Source organism: Carya illinoinensis, chromosome 13, assembly GCF_018687715.1.
Source record: "Carya illinoinensis cultivar Pawnee chromosome 13, C.illinoinensisPawnee_v1, whole genome shotgun sequence".
Taxonomy (NCBI): Eukaryota; Viridiplantae; Streptophyta; class Magnoliopsida; order Fagales; family Juglandaceae; genus Carya; species Carya illinoinensis.
In genome coordinates this window covers 19,379,086-19,398,334 of record NC_056764.1, presented here as the reverse complement: position 1 = coordinate 19,398,334, position 19,249 = coordinate 19,379,086, and the positions used below count along the sequence as shown (strand labels likewise).

Here is a 19,249-nt window from a genome sequence, read left to right as displayed (position 1 = left end):
GGGGGCTAGGGGTTGCTTGGCTACGAACACGCCGGGCGTGGAACCGGGCATCGCTCTACGCACCGACTCCGTGTCCCTTCGCTGGTGAGGGCTAGAGGATGCTTGGCTACGAACATGCAGGGCGTGGAACTGGGCATCGCTCGTTAGGTGTCACATGCGTAGTGGTACTCTGCGGTGTGGCACTGGAGCCAGGGTGTGCGGATGACCCCTAGGGGAGGTCATGGTGCATACGGATAAATGGATTCTGGTTTGAGTCGGATAAAGGCCAAATGTGACTTTTGGCGTGGTTTTTCGGAAAGGATGTGTTTTTGGGCCAAATGGATTTTTTTGGCGTGTGTGGAAAAATTATGTTTTATGGGCTTTGTGCATTGGGCATGTTTCATGCATATTGTTTGAGTTCTATGTGTTTTTATCTGGTAGTGTTTGGGTTTTACTTACCTGCGGTACCATTTTTGGTTCCGTAGCTTTTGGTGCAGAGTTTGAGGATGAAGAGGAGGAGGCTGAGCCCGAGGATGCGGCTCCGCCGGGTTGCTGATGCTATGCTTTATATTTGGTTTAAAACTGTATTTGTGTTTTTGTAATATTTTATTTATGTGTGTTTTAAACAGCTTGTATTACGTTAAGAAAAAAATTCTGGTACTTAGTTATGACTTTCGTTATCCGCTGCGTGTTTTTTTGTGCACATATGTTGCCTTTGCACACACTTGGCACCCGTCGATAGAATGGTGACCCGGGTTGTCACCATCCAGACGTCTCGATTTCCCCGTGTTCGGGCGTGGGGATTTGGGGGCGTCACATATATACTCAGTCCAAAACTCGTATATTAGTAAAAATTTCAGCAGCATTTCCCTACAATTCTTCAAGTATGCCAGTCACGGTAAGTCATCGATCCTATTCATGGGCCGAGAAACTTACGAACTATATAGTCGAAGAATGTAAGAAAATGCTAAACCAAACTTTTAATTGACTAACACATGAGTTTTAACTGAATATATATGCTATATAGATGATAGAATCCCAAATTTTTCACTTTTGACAATTCAAGAGTTGTACCCAAACATTCTTTACAAGAATATTTGGCCACAACTCTCAAACGGGTCTAAAATTTAACTGCATGTAAAATAATTAGAAAATCCAACACCTCAGTAAGAAACATAACAAGTATACATCATAAATACATTACAAGTATACATGATGGGCCCTGCCATATATTTAAGTACTTATAATTCTTTACTTAAAGATTTCATCATGTTAATCATCTTAATTAGAGTAGTTAAATAATTCTGAAAATATAAGTTATAATTTTTTATAACTTATATTTTATAATTATAATTGAAGTATTAATCTATTAATTAGAGTACTTAAATAGAATTAATTATACATTATAATTCTTTAATTAAGTACAATAAGAATATTTAGACTAGTAATCATCTTAATTAGAGAGCTTAAATAATTCTACATATTTAATTACAATTTTTTATAACTTATATTTTATAATTATAATTTAAGTATTAATCTATTAATTAGAGTACTTAAATAGAATTAATTATGCATTATAATTCTTTAATTAAGTACAATAACAATATTTAGAGTATTAATCATCTTAATTAGAGAGCTTAAACAATTCTGCATATTTAATTATAATTTTTTATAACTTATATTTTATAATTATGATTGAAGTATTAATCTATTAATTAGAGTACTTAAATAGAATTAATTATACATCATAATTCTTTAATTAAGCACAATAAGAATATTTAGAGTATTAATTATCTTATTTAGAGTACATAAATATTTTCAAATATTTAATTATAATTTTTTATAACTTATATTTTATGGTTTTTTTTTTAGTATTAATCTATTAAATATTTTCTCTAATACATTAAACTTCTTTTATTAAATATCAAATAATTATATTTTAAGCTTTCAAATATTACAATACAGTACTTAAATATTTACAATTATAAATTATAATTACATTTTATAATTACTTTATAACTATCATCTAATTTATATTATTCAAACTAACATTCAATATGTTCGAATAGAATAAAGCCATCATTTGATTCCGTTCGAACTGATTACATTCAATTCGAACGGTATTCAGAGTGTTCGAAAAGGACAAATCCAGAAACCAGTCATGAAAAAGAGCAAAAAACTGAATCGCAAAACATAATTTTCACATACATGATGGGATATTTCAATACGATACATTGGAAACTATATGATTATCCCTAAATATGATTATTAAATAACTTAGAAAACTATAAAAACTTACCTCTAATATTTGCAATCCAATAAAAATATCAGTCTACAATACCTATATATGCATAAAACACATTAAATAGCTGTTCTATCCCCACAAATAAATGCAAGAAATGAAATTGTACTTGTAAACGAAAATCGGAATGAAAAATAACAAAAAAACCATTTACCTCTTCTCCTTCTTTCTTCTCTCTCAAGAATCTCTTCTCTCTCACTTCTTTGAAGCTCTCTCTCTCCACAACACTCTCTAGCAGCCTCTGTCACGCTCTCTCTCTTTCTTAAACTTTAATCCAAGTAAAAATGAAATGAAAGGGTTGGGTTAATAATATGTGAATTTACGTTCGAACAGATTTTTTTACAAGTTCAAATGTGAAAATTAAAAAAATCGTGAATTTTTCCTACAATATTTCCCCGTTTGAATTAATAATATTTCAGTTCGAACGAAAAAAAGGAATATTCTCTAACATATACCAATAATTTGGCACGGATTTTCCCTCCAAACAAAAAAACTTCGTTCGAATAAAATTTATATCTATTCGAACAATTTAATATGCGTTTGAACAGATAATAATAGAAATATATAAATATACTTATTATATTATTATTAGTATATAATAAAATACAATAATAGCATAATACTAAGTTTTTTATCAATCTATAATATTATGTATTACTAATAGACTAATATTTTATTTAGTATCACTAATAGTGTTATACTTATAATTAGTATCACTATAAGTATAACACTAAGTATCACTAATAGTATAATACTATCTATTATAGTATAGATAGCATAAATATTTGAAAACTAATAGTACTATAATACTTTCTAATATATTCTAAGTACTTGGTTTATTAATTACTAATACACAAACTAAATATATTAGATATATGTATTTTATACTTATATTTAATGCAATGTTTTATTATAGACTTAGTATATTACAATATAATGCAATGCTTTACCTGAGACTATTTTATACTCATCTAATGCATAATTTAAATATTAGTACTAATATTAGTATATATTGTTTTACCTCTTGTACTTATATATATCAAATTATTTTTGAATTATTACAATATCCATTTGAACATATACCTTTTCTGTTTGAACTTATACCTTTTTCGTTCGAACGAATTTACGTTATTTAAGTCGCGATACAGTTCTTCTCCAACCATTCGTGTATCCTCTCATTCGAACCGTCCAATTGAATCCTCCGCCGTTCGCAGCCCCAATGCCATCGCAAACTCCGACCAAGTTCTCAAATCCCCTACAACAAGAGGTATGGGTTAAATTCCATGAGTTTTAACCGATTATATTTTAAGTTTTGGGGGGGTTAGGATTTTGAATCAATCTGACCCCATTTTGATGTTTTGGGGTTAAATGACATAAAAGTAATCGGTAGAAATGATGGGACTTTACTCCTCAATCATTTCTACCGATTAAAATATTGGTATATTGAGCATAAAGAATTTGTAGATTCGGGACTGAGTCGACTCAGCCATGTCTGTTTGGCTCAGTCCCGTTCGAATGAGCATAAATTCCATTCGAATTGAAATAAATTTCATTCGAATAGAATATATGCTCATTCGAATGGAAAAGATGTTCATTCGAATGAGCAAGAATGGATTTCTTGCTCATTCGAATTAATGTTTTATGAGGTCATTTGAATTACTTTTATGGTCATTCGAATGATGTTAAATTCCATTCGAATGGACTTTTACTTCATTCGAATGAAAATTGAAGCCATTCGAATTGAATTTTAATCATTCGAATTAAACATGATATTTGGCAGCCCTTATTCGAACGGATTTTAATCCATTCAAATAAAGACTTGCCAAACATTGCAGGCAACATCATCAATAGCCAATATTAACTTTAGTTAAATTACATAATTATTTTGTATATTAACAGTATACTAATGGCAAGCAGCAGTGGAAGAAAACGTTCCCGACCCCAAACAGGCCAAAGTAGCGAAGCAGCTCCTTCTCAACTTGTCGTGTGGCCTATACTTGTTGAGTGGAAGATCATTCTGGATGACTTTCGTGATCTCACTTGGGAGGGACGGAGTATACATGACATCATCATAGATCGTGGATGGACCCCGATCTGTCGGCAGAGGGGCGCAGTATATCCTGAGATGGTTGGTGAGTTTTACCGTGCCATGAGAGAGCAATCTGGTGATGCTCTGTGCTATAACTTAGTAGTCCAGGGAGTGAGTATTATCTTCTCTCCCCGCGTTATTGCTAAATTTCTTGATCTGCAATACCAGATCCTGCAACACCAGCACTAGAGAGAGCAGCGACTACACCATCTGGAGAGGACACACCAGTCACATCCTCATCGCCAGCACCTGATGTACAAACCGCAGAGCTGAATATCGACTCAGATGATAGTGAGAGCCGCGTTGAGGTACCTGATGATGGTCTCACAGACGATCATGTTTGTGGCATTGTGTGAGAGCCTTCAGCTCCTCCATATGATGGCAGTAAAGTGATTTGACATGCCGACTGTATAGCATTTTTCAGAATGCTTAATCTGATTGTCGGATATAATATTGATCCGAAAAAATACAAGACTGATTTCGAGATCAAGTGGGCTAGATTTTTGTTATGGTTAGCATGGGGAGAGCCGATTGATCTGGCATTATATTTCTTCCTCCGCATTTAATCAGAGTCACGCTATTCGAGTGGAGGTAGTCTACCATTTGCACTACTGATATCTAACCTCCTACTCTAATCGGGGGTTCAAGTGACTTCGACTGAGCGGAGGACACCACAGATGGGGCCTGTTAATAGGATCACATTCAGCAAGAGCAGGGGTCACTTGCCGAGGACTCATGCAGTACAGTATCAGGATCAGCCTCCGCCTACTGATCCAACTTCTATTGCTGCTGCTGTCCCTGTTGAGAGATAGCCTGCTGGGGCTACTCTGGATGAGATACGAGTTATATTGGTGGAGCACCGCCAAATTATATTCAGGGACTTCATTCAGCCCATTATGGATAGGCTTCAGGACGTGGAAGGACGCTTACAAACCTTACAGGAGGATTTTGATTTACTTAATAAATAGATATTGTTAGTTATTATTTTACCTTTTTTTATGTTGTATAGAACATTTAACTCTTTTTGGGATGTGATTAATGTATGATTTTTATTTGTTCTGTTTGCTAGCCTTTATTGTTAATTATATTTTCTTTTCATTATACTTAATGTTCACGATAATTGAAAAAATGATACTATTTTTAAGTAATATTTATTTAACTAAAATATTTTTAAAATAATTACATAAAATTAATTTATGAATTCGTAAATATTTTAATTCATTGTAAATCATAATATATAATATATAGAAATTTTTATTTAATTTCAAAATGATAAAAAACTAATAGAAAAAATATGTATTATTACAATTTTAACAATATATCTTTTCAATTAAATAGTACCATTCGAACGAATTAATACTAATTCAAATAGATTATATTGCATTCAAATAGATTAATTTTCTGTTCGAATTAAATTTTATTAGTTCAAAGGATTTCAATTTTTTGAGACGATCTAATTCGTTTCAGAATTTTCGGTTCTAACTAATAAATGAACGGATTTATAAGGTTCTCCTTATTTTGAGACAAAATTTAAATTTCATATTTGAAAAGTATCTTTAGGGACTAAATTTAGTCCCTAACAAATTTCATCCCTAAAAAGAAAATTTCTTGTAGTGAATACCATGCAACAGATCATAAGTATGTACTACTACAGCAATACTAAATAACTAGCTAGCCAAGGCAGACCATACGTACTTAAGTAAGTACATATGATCTATTGCATGGTATTAATTTAGAAGATAAATAATTTATATAAATTCTAAATAAATAAATTTCATATAAGTCTTTATAAAAAATAGATTCTACTTAAAAAAAAAAAATTATTATTTATTAGTGAGACTCATTTTTTTTTTTTATAAAAGATTTATATAAAACTTGTCTATTTAGACTTATACATAGTAGTACTCTATTAATTAATTAATTAATACTGCATTCGAAATTGGGATTGTGATGCCCCCAAATCCCCACGTACAGACATGGAAAAAATCGAGACTTCCGGATGGTGACATCACGGGTCACCACCCTATTGCCAAGTGCCAAGTGTGTGTATAAGCAATAAATGTGTATGAAGAAACATGCAGTGGATAGCAAAGTCATAAACTAAGTATCAGAATTTTTTATTGTTTAATACAAAGCCGTTCAAATCATACATAATAAAATATTACAAATCACAAATATAGTTTCAAAACCAATTACAAAGTATAAACTCCCAAATCAATACTCTGGCGGAGCCGCCTCCTCAGGCTCAGCTTCCTCCTCCTCGATCTCTGCATCAAAAACTACGATACCAAAAATGATGTCGCAGGTAAGTAAGATCCAAACGCCACTAGATAAAAGCATATTAAAACTCAAACAATATGCATAAAAGAATACAAATGGACATGACCCGTAAAAACCACATTTTTCCACGCACGCCAAAAGAAAAAAAAAAAAAAAAAACCCATTTGACCCAAAAACATAACCTTTAAAACCATTCCTCGCTATTATCCCAGATAATGGCCCAAATCAATAAACCACCATTTTCTCAGAAAATGGATCATATAGCCTCAAACCAAACCTCACCATTTTCCCAGAAAATGGCTCGTAACCAAAACCATAAAACCGATCCAATTATTGCATGCATTATGATCTCCCCTAGGGATCATCCGCACACTCTAGCTTCTGTGCCACACCGCAGGTAACGTCTACGCGTGTGACACCTAAACGAGTAATGTACAGTACTCGCGCCCAGCGCGTCCTGAACCAGGCCATCCTCTAGTCCCCGTCCCTCTAGGGACCACGGAGTCGACAGCGTTACCGTATCGTGCAATCCAGTCGTCGCCCAGCGATAACTCAGGGGATGTCACTCAGTATTATCCACTCCCGAGTGACCAAAGGAGCTCCACCGAGATAATACCCCATCCCGGCTTGGGGTCGTGATACACATGCACCCGAAAATCCATTTACACGAATAAAACCGGATTTTCTCAATTTAAAAAAAAATGCACGTGAATGCACCATGTAAATGCAACCTCAAAGCACAAATAACCAACCAATTACAAAACAATAAAACCAATCAACTCCATCATCAATCCATCCGACTCCCGAACTCCTCGTACTCAGTCTGGAATCAACCAACCAGCAGTCAAATAATTATTGTAAGAGCATAATATATTTAAATTTAAAAGTAGAGTTTGAAAAATACTTACAGCGCTATAAGGTATTTTTTGAAAGCTCACGACATTGCAAACGGCGGAAAGAAAGTAACGTAACAGTGTATTTTACACTGTGACCGTGAGTAGTAAATTACCCATTTTTGAACGGGCACAAACTAAGACACAAAATTGATAGGAAATGGCTTAGAGGGGTTTATGAAGCTATTGGAAGTGAGAGTTGGCCGTAGGTGGTGGCGCACGGCTGCGGATCGGTCACTTGAAGCTAATTTCGGCATTGGAGAGTGAGGGAGAGTGAGGGCTATACACAACTCCGTTGGCCATGAAATTTCTTGGGGAAGGTCATGGTGATGAGAGGAACAAGATGGTGGTGGTGAAACACCATGGGTGGCCGTGTATGGCGGCATACGGTGGTGCAACCGAAACTCTAGCTATGGAGAACCATTGGAGAAAAAGAGAGAGTTAGGGGAAAAGAAGGACATGGGGAGGAAGCCCTTGATGTAGTAAGTCTATTGGTGGTGCCTGGTGGCTGATTTGGCCGTGTATGGTAGCTCAAAGAAGAGAAAAATGCTAGAAGACCCATTTGTTTGGAGGAGAAAAGAGAGAGATTGGGTGGCTGGCGTAGCACACCACCAGTGCAGTAGAGCTCGCCGGTGAGGGAGGGACATGCCGGAGGTGGAGGTGGATCATGGCAGCTGGAGGTGGTGCCGGTTGGGCGGGCTAAAGGAACGGACAGAGGGAGAGGTGCTGCGCGCGCGGGAAGAGAAGGGAAAGGAAGAAGAAGAAAAATAAAGAAAGAAGAAAAGAAGAAAAGGAAAAAGAAAAAAGGAAAAAGGGAAAAAGAAAAGGAGAAAAGAAAAGAAATGAGGTCCAATCCTCACCTCCGGAGTCCAAAAACTGACCCGATGAAAACGATTTTTAAAAAAACATAAAACGACTAAAATAAATTAAACACCACATCAATTAAAATATAATAAATAACTAATAAAAACAACAACATAATTTTAAATCCAAAAACAGACTGAAATAAATTATACAGCAATTTAAAATCAAAACGATAAGTAATATCAAGAAAAATCCACAAAATAAATATTACAACTAAATAAATCCAATTAAAATACAATAATTTAAAATAAAAGAACTAATATTTTAATTAAATTAAAATACTACTTCAATAAAAATATACGTAAAAAAGGGATGTCACAGGGATCCGATGCTATATATATACATCCAGTACAGCGGTTTTTGTAGAAACATAATTCACCTTTGAAATATAACATAAGTCTACAATTCTAAGTAGTCCACTTTATGATGATCAGAACACAAGATAAAGAAAAATTACTCTTTGGTCGAGCTATTTCTATGCGATTTTCATCCATTTTCAACCCTTCTTCTTATTTAAGTTTGTAACATCCTGATCTCAAAAGTTCGGAGAGTTAGTTCTTATCACTGAATATTAACTCCAATATTACAAACTATATAATCCGAAAAACTCTATAAGATATTAATTCATTGGCTCAACCTAAATATCCATATTCATCCACAAAAACACTAACCAAAACCCTTAATAAGATATAATAACAACTCCACAAAAACTTGAATTTCCCATAACTCAACGTAACAAAATAAACACCGAAGGTAAACAAACATACAAAATATGATCCTCCAAAAACAATTATACCCTTAGCAATTATTCATATATGACTAATGAACTTTTCCAAAACTTCCTACTCGTGTTCTCCAGTTGAACCATCAAAATATCTAAAAAATGTTATGGAGATAAGGAGTGAATTATCAATAACTCAGTAAGTAGTAAACATCTACTAGTATACAAATATGAATATTTACAAATTTCAGAATGCAAAACAAAACACTTTTTATTTTAATAATGTAGAGTTAGAACATGTTATCAAAAATATCAGAGCGAAAGTTTAAAAATATTCTTATTCAAAATTCCTTTGGCACAGTATAACTAAAACATTACATCAAAACATAATTCCATGTTTAACCCCCGTGGTAGGATTGTACAAATCTCGACAGCCAATCGAGTAGGAACAAAATGTGAATCTTTTACTTATTATTTTCGAAACCCTGAGTGTGCACACAGGAAAGACCATGCAAAAAATCACTTTACTTCTAAAGTAGGTGCAACGGAAACAAAAAAGTTGGTACCAACCAGAATAGAAGCCACATTTTTACACTTGTGGTAAGGTCAAAATGAAATAGAAGTAGAAACAGAATGTCATGCCAGAGGTTTTCAAAAATCACATCATATCATATTAGGAGTACAAAACATCTTCAGAACATAACATAATCAAATTACAAAATTATAATTTATGCACAAAATTTTATATTCGCTCTCTTTTGCACAGTTCAGAAACAAAATATCAAAATATCTCATGCTTACACCAGTTATGCCAAATAATACTTTATTCTTATACAAAATTTTATGAGTAATGCAAAATAAATAACTGAAGTGTTTCAAAATTATTTCCATAACAAAATATGCATATTTTTCCAAAATCAACCTTAGTTCATTTCTTTTATGCAAAATCTAGCATAGAAATCCAGCTTGCTTATCTGAACTTCTTAACTTTTTAGAATTTCCCCACAATAGTACTGAAAAAAAAAATTAATTGTTACCTATAAAGTAGTCATATACTTCCATAAATTTCCAATCAAATACATATATCAGAACTTAACCCTGAAATACTAAATAATCTATTTTTCCTTAAAAATAATCTACAACTCTTGTAACCCTAAAATATCTCTACCTTTCAAATTCATCGATGTCCACTTATTACTAACTTAACCTAATTGTCACTATTTCACAAGTCTATTTAAAAGAAAACAAAACCCAATCCATTTTTTTTTTAAAAAAAAAGAAAAGTCATTAAAATATAAATATTACCTGATCTAAAATAATTTAAAACTTGAACTCAATCTAAAAACATTTTATTTCAAAATAACTTAACACAACGCACTAAAAAAATTATATAAAAAGAAACCGAGTAGAAACAAGTCCATTAAAGTAAGTTCAATAACTTACTACAAAAGACTTAGGCTCGACGTAAAAACCAACCTAGTGATTGACTGAAAAATAACCTTAAAAATCCTCATGCTTTGGTTTTTAAAAAAATCAAAACGTATAAATGTAAAATCATTCCTCCTTAACCAGCTTTACGAGGGGCACGATCACATCCTATTTTCTTCTAAACCAAAAGAAGGCTTCTTGCATGAAACAAGGGATGCACGTCAGAAACTTACAAAGAGAGAGGGAGATGCGGCGGATCAAGGTGGTGTGGCGGAGACGCCTTTAAGCTGAGGACAGCAAGCAGCTGGGGTGACACGCAGCCTTCGGCAGCAGCTTCCATGCAAGTGGAGACAACATGGAGGTTATGACAACGAATCTAGACCTCCATCGCGTAAGGGCTGAGAGCACAACCCATGCTCTATTTTAAGGGTAGAAAAACAGAGGTTGAAAAGCAGTGGAGAGGGAACTGAAAAGGTTGTCTGGTGGTTGAGTGGGTGGAGGCGTTGGGCTGTGAGTGGTGCCTTGAATAGAGTAGCTGAGGGTGTTGAGGATGGCATGGCTGAACGGCTGAGAAAATAGAGAGGAAGAGACAAAGGCTTATGGCGGTGTAGGGGTGATCGATCTGGGCAGCATCTAACAAAAGTGCTGTGGTGCACGACGGCAAGGCTAGGGTTGCTGGGCTACACCCAGCGGAGGCAAGCAGAAAAGATAACTGCTCTGTTTCGGGTGCTAAAAACAGGGGACAAAGGGATGAGTTTCCGTGGCTTTCTCTCAGTCCGTACGCCAAGGTGCAGTGGCGAAAGGCTGAAAGGATCATGGCAGCTTACGGAGGTGCAGGCTAGGTTCAATCCTTGGATGGTGGCTGCTATGTGGAGGAAGGGTTGTTTTGAAACTACTGCTGCTCGGTGATGCATAAACAAAGGTGGTACCAAACAACTGAGTAGGTTGAGGCTGTGACTGACTAGGTGGTGGGTTGTAATGCTTACGATGGGGGAAAATGAGGGGTTGGGTGCTCCGTACATAGAGGGACGTTGTGGCTTGAGGTTTCTTCATGTAGGAAAAATCTAACCGTAGTATATATGGGGAATCAAAAATAAACCCTAGGAAAAGAGACGTGTAAAAAGAGGGAAAAGCGTGCATGAAGTGGGATCTGTGGAGGTTGTGCGTGAACTTATGCAACACATAAAAATAAAGTGATGAAAATAAATAAATAAATGAGCTCTTTCCTAAATTTTAGAGCTCGATTCAAACTTAAAAAAAAAAATTAATTTATTCAAAAATTATTTCAGCCCATAAAAAATTTTTAATTTAAAAAAATAAAATTAAAGGAAATCTTAATTTATTAAAAGAGAGATTTTAGGCCGTAGTATATTTGAAAATATATATATATATATATTTAAAAATTCAAATGAGCTTTTCGTATATATAAAAAAAAAACCTAAAAAATTTCTTTTATACAGCCTCGCACTGACCCAGGTATTACAAAGTTTCTCTATGTCTTTCATAGACAGGCTATAGACATGAAGTTCTCAATTATACCCTTTAAAGAGGGAAAAAAATTGGTTATGTTTTCTTACGAGATGTTTGTAATTTGTTAATATCAGGCACCCAAAGGGCCAAAGTAATTTAAGGTTACTTTGGCTTCATTTAGCAATCAAATTAATTAGGAGGCGCGGAAGAATTAAGGTTGTTGTAATGTTAAGCAAAAGTATTTCAAAGATTGTAGTAAAACAAAAGAAGATAAATACCATATATTAGTTATGCTAATGATAAATACCATTTTATGGAATTAGAATTCAGCTCATAACTTGGCTTCTTGCTAGATGACTTGCGAACTTTGTGAACCTGAGAGGCAATATAAACCAAAACGAGTGAAAGAGGACGGCCACTTTTGAGAGATGAGTATTGTACTTTTTGGGGACAATCTCTTCCTTGAATATCTCCTGTTTTATGCACGTTAGAAAAAGTTCCTGCTTTGTGTATAGAAAAATCTCTTACCGGATCCATAGTGCTACGCTTGCGCCAACTTTTAAAGATTGTACTATGCATTATTCTGAGATCTATGCCATAAGAAGAAAACAAGGGGTACAGCTTTATTGAGCTAGTTTTGGTTAATCACGTATGGGGCTACAAATGAGGGTAACCTACGTAGGATGCCAAGATACAAAAGCTAGGCTACTCAGAATACTCATTTTGACGTAACTCACCGTATTGACCGTGAATGAGGAATAATAGGGCTGTTTCACTAGGCATCATGATGATTCATGAGAACCCTATTAAATCAAGCACATGTGTCCCTATGCATTGGTTCTTAGGCCTCTATTCCTCTGTGGTTTTAGAAACACCAAGGCCGCCGGTAAGGAAACCCTATGTAGTACGTAGCATCTGCGGGGAAATTGCTTGCCCATTTTTACAAACTGTTGACTGTGGTAATGATCGATCTTTGCGCCAGCATTTCGACACTCAGAAGGTGGCATTGATTAGTCATTCCCGGGCACCTTGTTCAGATCATCGCTCTTATCGCTTACCATCTGCATGCATCCCATGCACAGTACATGAGATTACGGAATCAGTCTAATTGAGGAATGGTTCTCGGAATGCATATTAACGAAGGGGTTTCCTTGTCAGTAGAAAATGAACGATCCATTTAGGCTGAGTTTGTATATTGAGTTAAGTTGAATTAAGTTAAGATTAAAATCAAAATTTATATAAAATATTATTAAAATATTTTATTTTTATTATAATTATTTCAAAATTTGAAAAAATTAAATTGTTTATTATATTTTATATTAAAATTTAAAAAAATTATAATAATTAGATAAGATGAATTGACAACAATTTAGATTAATTATGGAATTCACTTTAGTACTAATTAAGTGAAAAAGAAAATGTTGTTTTCATCATGAGCAACGTCGGACCACATAAGGTTGTCTAAAGAGTTTTGTTATGTATAAACAAAGTGGTGTATTAATGATCTGCATACCAATACTGATTTTTTCATATTCAAAATTTAAATTAATATTGTTTTTAATAAAATCTACATTTTAACCAATCACATTAGATTATATTAATACACAATTGTATTTATAACTAGATTTTTTCTGATCTAAAAGTTATTAGTTAAACAAACTGAAATTGCTTTTTTTTTTTTTTTTTTTCTCGTGAAATGATATAGAAAGGCAAGAATCAAGACGAATGTAATTAATACATTGTCCCAATCATACATTTTGAGTGAACAACACATACATTGACAAATAATTTTGTGTTAACTTTTACGTGGTTCATAATATGTTCCTAGCTTTATATTAATGCTGCGAAATATTATTTACCTTATTAGGGTTCTTAGGTAAAAGAACTCAATTAACATACGACAGTGACTAATTTTTATTTAAACATGCACTACAAGACAAATGAATACTTATGATGAATTATTTGCGATGAAGATGACTATTTGTGACGAAAAATTGACTTATTTTAAGTAAAAATAATTATTTTGATAAAAAATAACTAAGAACAAATAAGTAATTTTCTTGTAGTAGTAATGGTACAACTTAGGGGGAGGGTAGAATATTATTAGAATATCAATTTTGTTTTAAAATTTGAAAAATTGAATTATTTATTGTATTGGAAAATAATACTATGCCCCTTGAGTTTGCCTTCTCAATTTGACTGCTTATTTATTTTATTTTATTTTTTAATATTTTTTTATTTATAGTTAAGTGAGTGATTATTAATGTATTCGTGTTTTGTTTTAATTTTTTAAACATGTTTAAAAAATGTTTGAAATAAAAAGCATAAAAAAGGAAAGTGCAATTTGCAGTAGGGATGCACCTCATGGACAAACTTGGCTGGTATAATAATATTATTCTATTTTGTATAAAAATTTTAAAAAAATTATAATAATTATAAAATCAGATGAATTAAAATGCTCACCCAAACCAAACAACCCCTTAGTATGCTGTTGGAAATGGTCACATTAAGATAGCTGTAGCCATCAATTTAATTGGTTATAGTGTTTCCCCTTAAGAATATTAGCATTGGTTTGGCCAAATTTATCTTCAAATTTGGCCAATATCAACACTTTTTTACATTTGCCTACTCCATCAAAATTCAATCCTCACATTGGATTAGCCATTTATTCTCTATATAATAATAAAATATTATTAAATTAATAAATTTTTTATTTAATTTATTTTCTCACATTTTGTAATTCTACCAATTAAATGTTAATAATAATTATATTCTAATTAGATTAATATTAAAAAAGTATTATTAAATGTTAATAATAATAATTATATTATATTATATTAATATTATTATATTATAATTAAATTAATATTAAAAAAGTATTATTAAATGTTAATAATAATTATATTCTAATTAAATTAATATTAGAAAAAGTATTATTAAATGTTAATAATAATTATATTGTATTAAATTAATATTACAAAAAAGTATTATTAAATGTTAATAGTAATTATATTCTAATTAAATTAATATTAAAAAAGTATTATTAAATGTTAATAATAATTATATTCTAATTAAATTAATATTAAAAAATATTATTAAATGTTAATAATAATAATAATTATATTATATTATATTAATATTACAAAAAAGTATTATTAAATGCTAATAGTAATTATATTCTAATTAAATTAATATTAAAAAAAGTATTGTTAAATGTTAATAATAATTATATTATATTCAATTAATATTAAAAAATATTATTAAATGTTAATAATAATTATATTCTAAATGTTAAATGTTAATTATATTCTAATTAATTTAATTTATTTGTTTAGAATGATAAATTAATATTTTAATGTTTGATGAATGAGTAATGGTCTTCCATCTTTAGTCAATCACTGTAGTAAAAGTCTAAATTATTTTAAACTTATTCAATCCAATATAAATGATTTTTGAATCAAATTATATAAAATTTGGCCAAATATTTCATTTGGCTAAGCCAATGTGAATGCTCTAACTGGACCTTGAACGCTTGGAGAAAAGGAAGAAACTGAGTAAGCTCAAGCTGGTTGATAATTGATATGGGGCGCCACCATTTGAGATGGAAAGTACTAAATAATTAATCAGCACGAGTTAGAAAGTGATTGAGCGTTACCTATCATTTTGACTTTTGTACCTACGAATTAATATATTTCTTTTTTCCTGTCAAACCTCCGAAAACAGGCCAATTATTAATTGTAAGGCACAAACCCTCGTCCAAATCAATGTTAATTCATCAGTCTCTCAGAGACCTTCGGTTCTTTAAAGAGGATAGAGGATACCAAACATACATAGCACTTCTCACACACGCACATATATACCCGACCCGAGAGAGAGAGAGAGAGAGAGAGAGAGAGAGAGAGAGAGAGATGGGGAGGGCTCCTTGTTGTGACAAGGCAAATGTCAAGAAGGGGCCATGGTCGCCAGAAGAAGACTCAAAGCTTAAGGAGTACATCCAGAAATATGGAACTGGAGGGAACTGGATTGCTCTCCCACAGAAAGCTGGTAAGATTAATGCAAAACAATGATAAATTAACCCGCTTCGAAACGATGCTTAAACGCTGCTCTCTGTCTCTGTCTCTCTCTCTTATGTTCCTCTTTTTATCTTGTTTGTTTGGATTTGGTTCTGCATCAGGTCTGAAGAGATGTGGGAAAAGTTGCAGACTGAGATGGCTTAACTATCTCAGGCCTAACATTAAACATGGTGAGTTTTCTGACGAGGAAGACAGAATAATCTGCGCCCTGTTTGCTAGCATTGGAAGCAGGTAAAGTAATCTCTACATAATTCTTATTGTAAAACTTTGATTTTTCGAACAATAATTTCAGTTCATATTAACCTGAAAAACTGCCCAAACTTTCGCGGGTATGATTGTTATATCCACTTTTCCCCTTCACTGTCCACTGTTAAGAGATCAAAATAAATATGAACCTAACCAAAAGGGGTAACATAGTAAAGGAGAAAAATAGAAGATTCAGGTTTTTCTTCTGTTTACTATAGTGATTTTCATTTGTCAAGAATCTGCTATTTTTGGATAATTCTATTGCATGCACGGCAAGTTTAGATCTACGATCAACATGCCCTCTCAGCTGTTAATTAGGGAATGCTGGGAGTTTTCTTCTTATGGTTATATGTTGACAACAACAGGTGGTCAATTATAGCTGCTCAGTTGCCAGGCAGGACTGATAATGATATCAAGAACTACTGGAACACCAAGCTGAAGAAGAAGCTGTTCATGGGGATGCATCCTCAATCTGAGAGACCATTGCAATCTTCTCATCAAACCCCACCATTTCAGACTCAACCACTATCATCTTCACTTTACAAGGAATATTGCAGCTCTTATTACACCTCAACAACTAAATCTTTCTCAGGCCTGGATTCCAGTACTTCAATCCCATTGAGTTTTTTAAGCAGCAGCACTTCTTTGCCCATCCATCCATCTGTTTTCCAGACTCAGGAGAGCCGGGCGAATTTCATGCAGTATTATCCTGTGAAAGAGAACCTCCTCATGTTTGGAAGTGAAGGAAGCTGCAGTTCTTCTGATGGGAGCTGTACTCAGATCAGCTACGGCAGAGAGATTAAACAAGAAGTGATGGCTTTCCAAGGCTACATCTCGGATGGGTTAGAAGAAAACCAGAAGTTCATGCTTAATTATGGCAGCAATGAAGGTGAAAACGTAAACCAATGGGCTGAGAAGCCACATGCGTACTTTGGAGATCAAGTCCCATTAGAGTGTGATCTTGAGAATGTTAAGCAACTTGTTATCAGTAGTAATAGTGGTGCTTACAACTTGTTCAATGTTGATGAAAGCAAGACAGCAGAGAAGGTCACGTACTTCTACTGAAAAACTGACGTCTGACTGTAAGTAAAATCAGAAAGATTTGATGGGGTAAGGGGCATGGTGTTGGGGGAGTTTCTGGGGTTCTGTGTTTTTGATTAAATGAAATATTTCTTTTCTTATTTTTTCTTCTCTTTGACAGTACATGGGTAGGGCTTCTTTTTCTTCTGTACATTTCTTTTTGGGAGGTGACGATGGTGACGTTCATATTGTTGTACGGCCCTGCCTGCCCTCACTGCCCCTCCAATAAAAAATAAAACAGTTATGAAAACTAGAGATTGATTATATCATTGAATAACCAGTCTAATGTAAACATAAACCTAGTGTTGCGCCTTTTTAAAATTTTTCACAACCTTTTAAAAGATTTTTAAGTTTGTATTTTTAAGTTAATTGGCTGTCTGGGAGATAAACCACCCTTATGTAGAGTACTCTTGTCATGAAAAAATGCACTGTCTAAGAAAAAGTCCATAATACCCATGCTGAATTATTGCTCTGTAACATGCAACAAAGGGCAATTTGGGGCCTTGGATGGTTGGCGTTACTTGCGAGGAAATAATAAAAAACCCAGAATCTTTTTCCAAGAACCAGGTCATGAGACCCAAGATGCAAACTTCTCCACCGTATATTATTAACAACAAAGCTTACTTGACGCCGAAAATTTGGAGTTTTGCGGAGCCTGAAGATCGAACAGACTCTCTCTCCCTGTTTTCATTTTAATTTAGGTGGGAGGGGTGCTTAAATAGAGGCTTAAACTTCTGCCTTACTGTGAGTCATGGCCCATGCCTTACCATCTTAACCTTGTTTGAAGTTTGAACATCGATGAGATAGACAAAAAGCAACGATGCTCTCAGCCACTGCAAAGGATTTCTGTTTGTCTAAAAATATTTCTGACTTACAAGGAACGAAGCCAAAAATGACACATGCATTCAAAACAACGCTGCAAACAGTTCAATTTCTAAGGGAAAGTCCTCTAAAAGATTTGGCCTTAAATTCACAAGTGGTAATTAGTTGCTTGGCTAATTGCATTAATGCATGCTTGACTTAAATAAATGGATTGGTCTGTGACAATCAGTTTTGGAGGTATGGCTTAGTTTGAGTTGTCTTGTCCGCCATGTTTTGCACGATCACGCACTGAATGACGTTGATTGTTGATCAAATACCCCTATTTGTAGGTTGAACATGAGGGAAAGACGTCCTTAGACTTATTGTACGTTGTATGACTCATATTCCCAACTTTTCATTAGATTAATTACATTTTGAACTCCGGAAACCTCTATGCATACGACGAAAGGTATTAAAAAAAAAACAGAGAAAAAAAAGAAAGGAAAAGAGAAGAGCGAGGGAGAGAGAAGAAAAAGGAAAGATGATTGATCGAGCAAATTTAAGACGACAAACTGACAGGGAATCCCCATTGGGAACCAGTCTTTTAAACTCTGAAGGGCTCCAAATTATATGGTTAACAATATCTCTGTCAGGGTAAAGCACTGTTTCCGGCTTGTGGTCTGGTATGGCTTGCATTAAAAATTAGTAGATAATCTCCAACGACTAATCTTCTAATAATTAAAGAAATTAAAAAGAAAAATCTGCAAGCCTTTTCGACTTTACTACATGCAAATCTCTGAATCTTCAATGGGTTTAAATTAATTAAAATAAGTGGGTTGCCAGCTAGCTCAGTCATATTTTTAAACAAATTTCGTTTAATTTGATTACTTCTATATTTTAAGCATTGGCGAAAGCTTTATCCAAGAATGTCTTTTCTAGTGAAGTGCAAAGGTCAAAAGGTGTGGAACCTACTGACTGTCTGACAGTTGAAATATTTTAACCTAATTATTTTTTTAAGAAAAT

General features: G+C 33.5%; 1 protein-coding gene across 1 annotated transcript; it reads left to right on the top strand.

The window, feature by feature from the left end:
* Positions 1-15,787: 15,787 nt before the first annotated feature.
* Positions 15,788-17,699, top strand: LOC122292487 (transcription factor RAX2-like). The gene is made up of 3 exons (XM_043100868.1): positions 15,788-16,070; positions 16,201-16,330; positions 16,711-17,699. The coding sequence occupies exons 1-3, from the start codon at positions 15,791-15,793 to the stop codon at positions 17,408-17,410; spliced, it is 1,110 nt and encodes a 369-aa protein (XP_042956802.1). The 5' UTR covers positions 15,788-15,790; the 3' UTR covers positions 17,411-17,699.
* Positions 17,700-19,249: the final 1,550 nt, after the last annotated feature.

What these genes read in the sequence shown, in the direction of transcription:
- LOC122292487 (XM_043100868.1), top strand. Translation starts at nt 15,791, where the DNA reads ATGTTAATTCATCAGTCTCTCAGAGACCTTCGGTTCTTTAAAGAGGAT. An exon ending in TGCTCTCCCACAGAAAGCTG is followed by an intron (nt 16,071 to 16,200) that starts GTAAGATTAATG and finishes GTTCTGCATCAG; the next exon opens with GTCTGAAGAGATGTGGGAAA. An exon ending in TTTGCTAGCATTGGAAGCAG is followed by an intron (nt 16,331 to 16,710) that starts GTAAAGTAATCT and finishes TGACAACAACAG; the next exon opens with GTGGTCAATTATAGCTGCTC.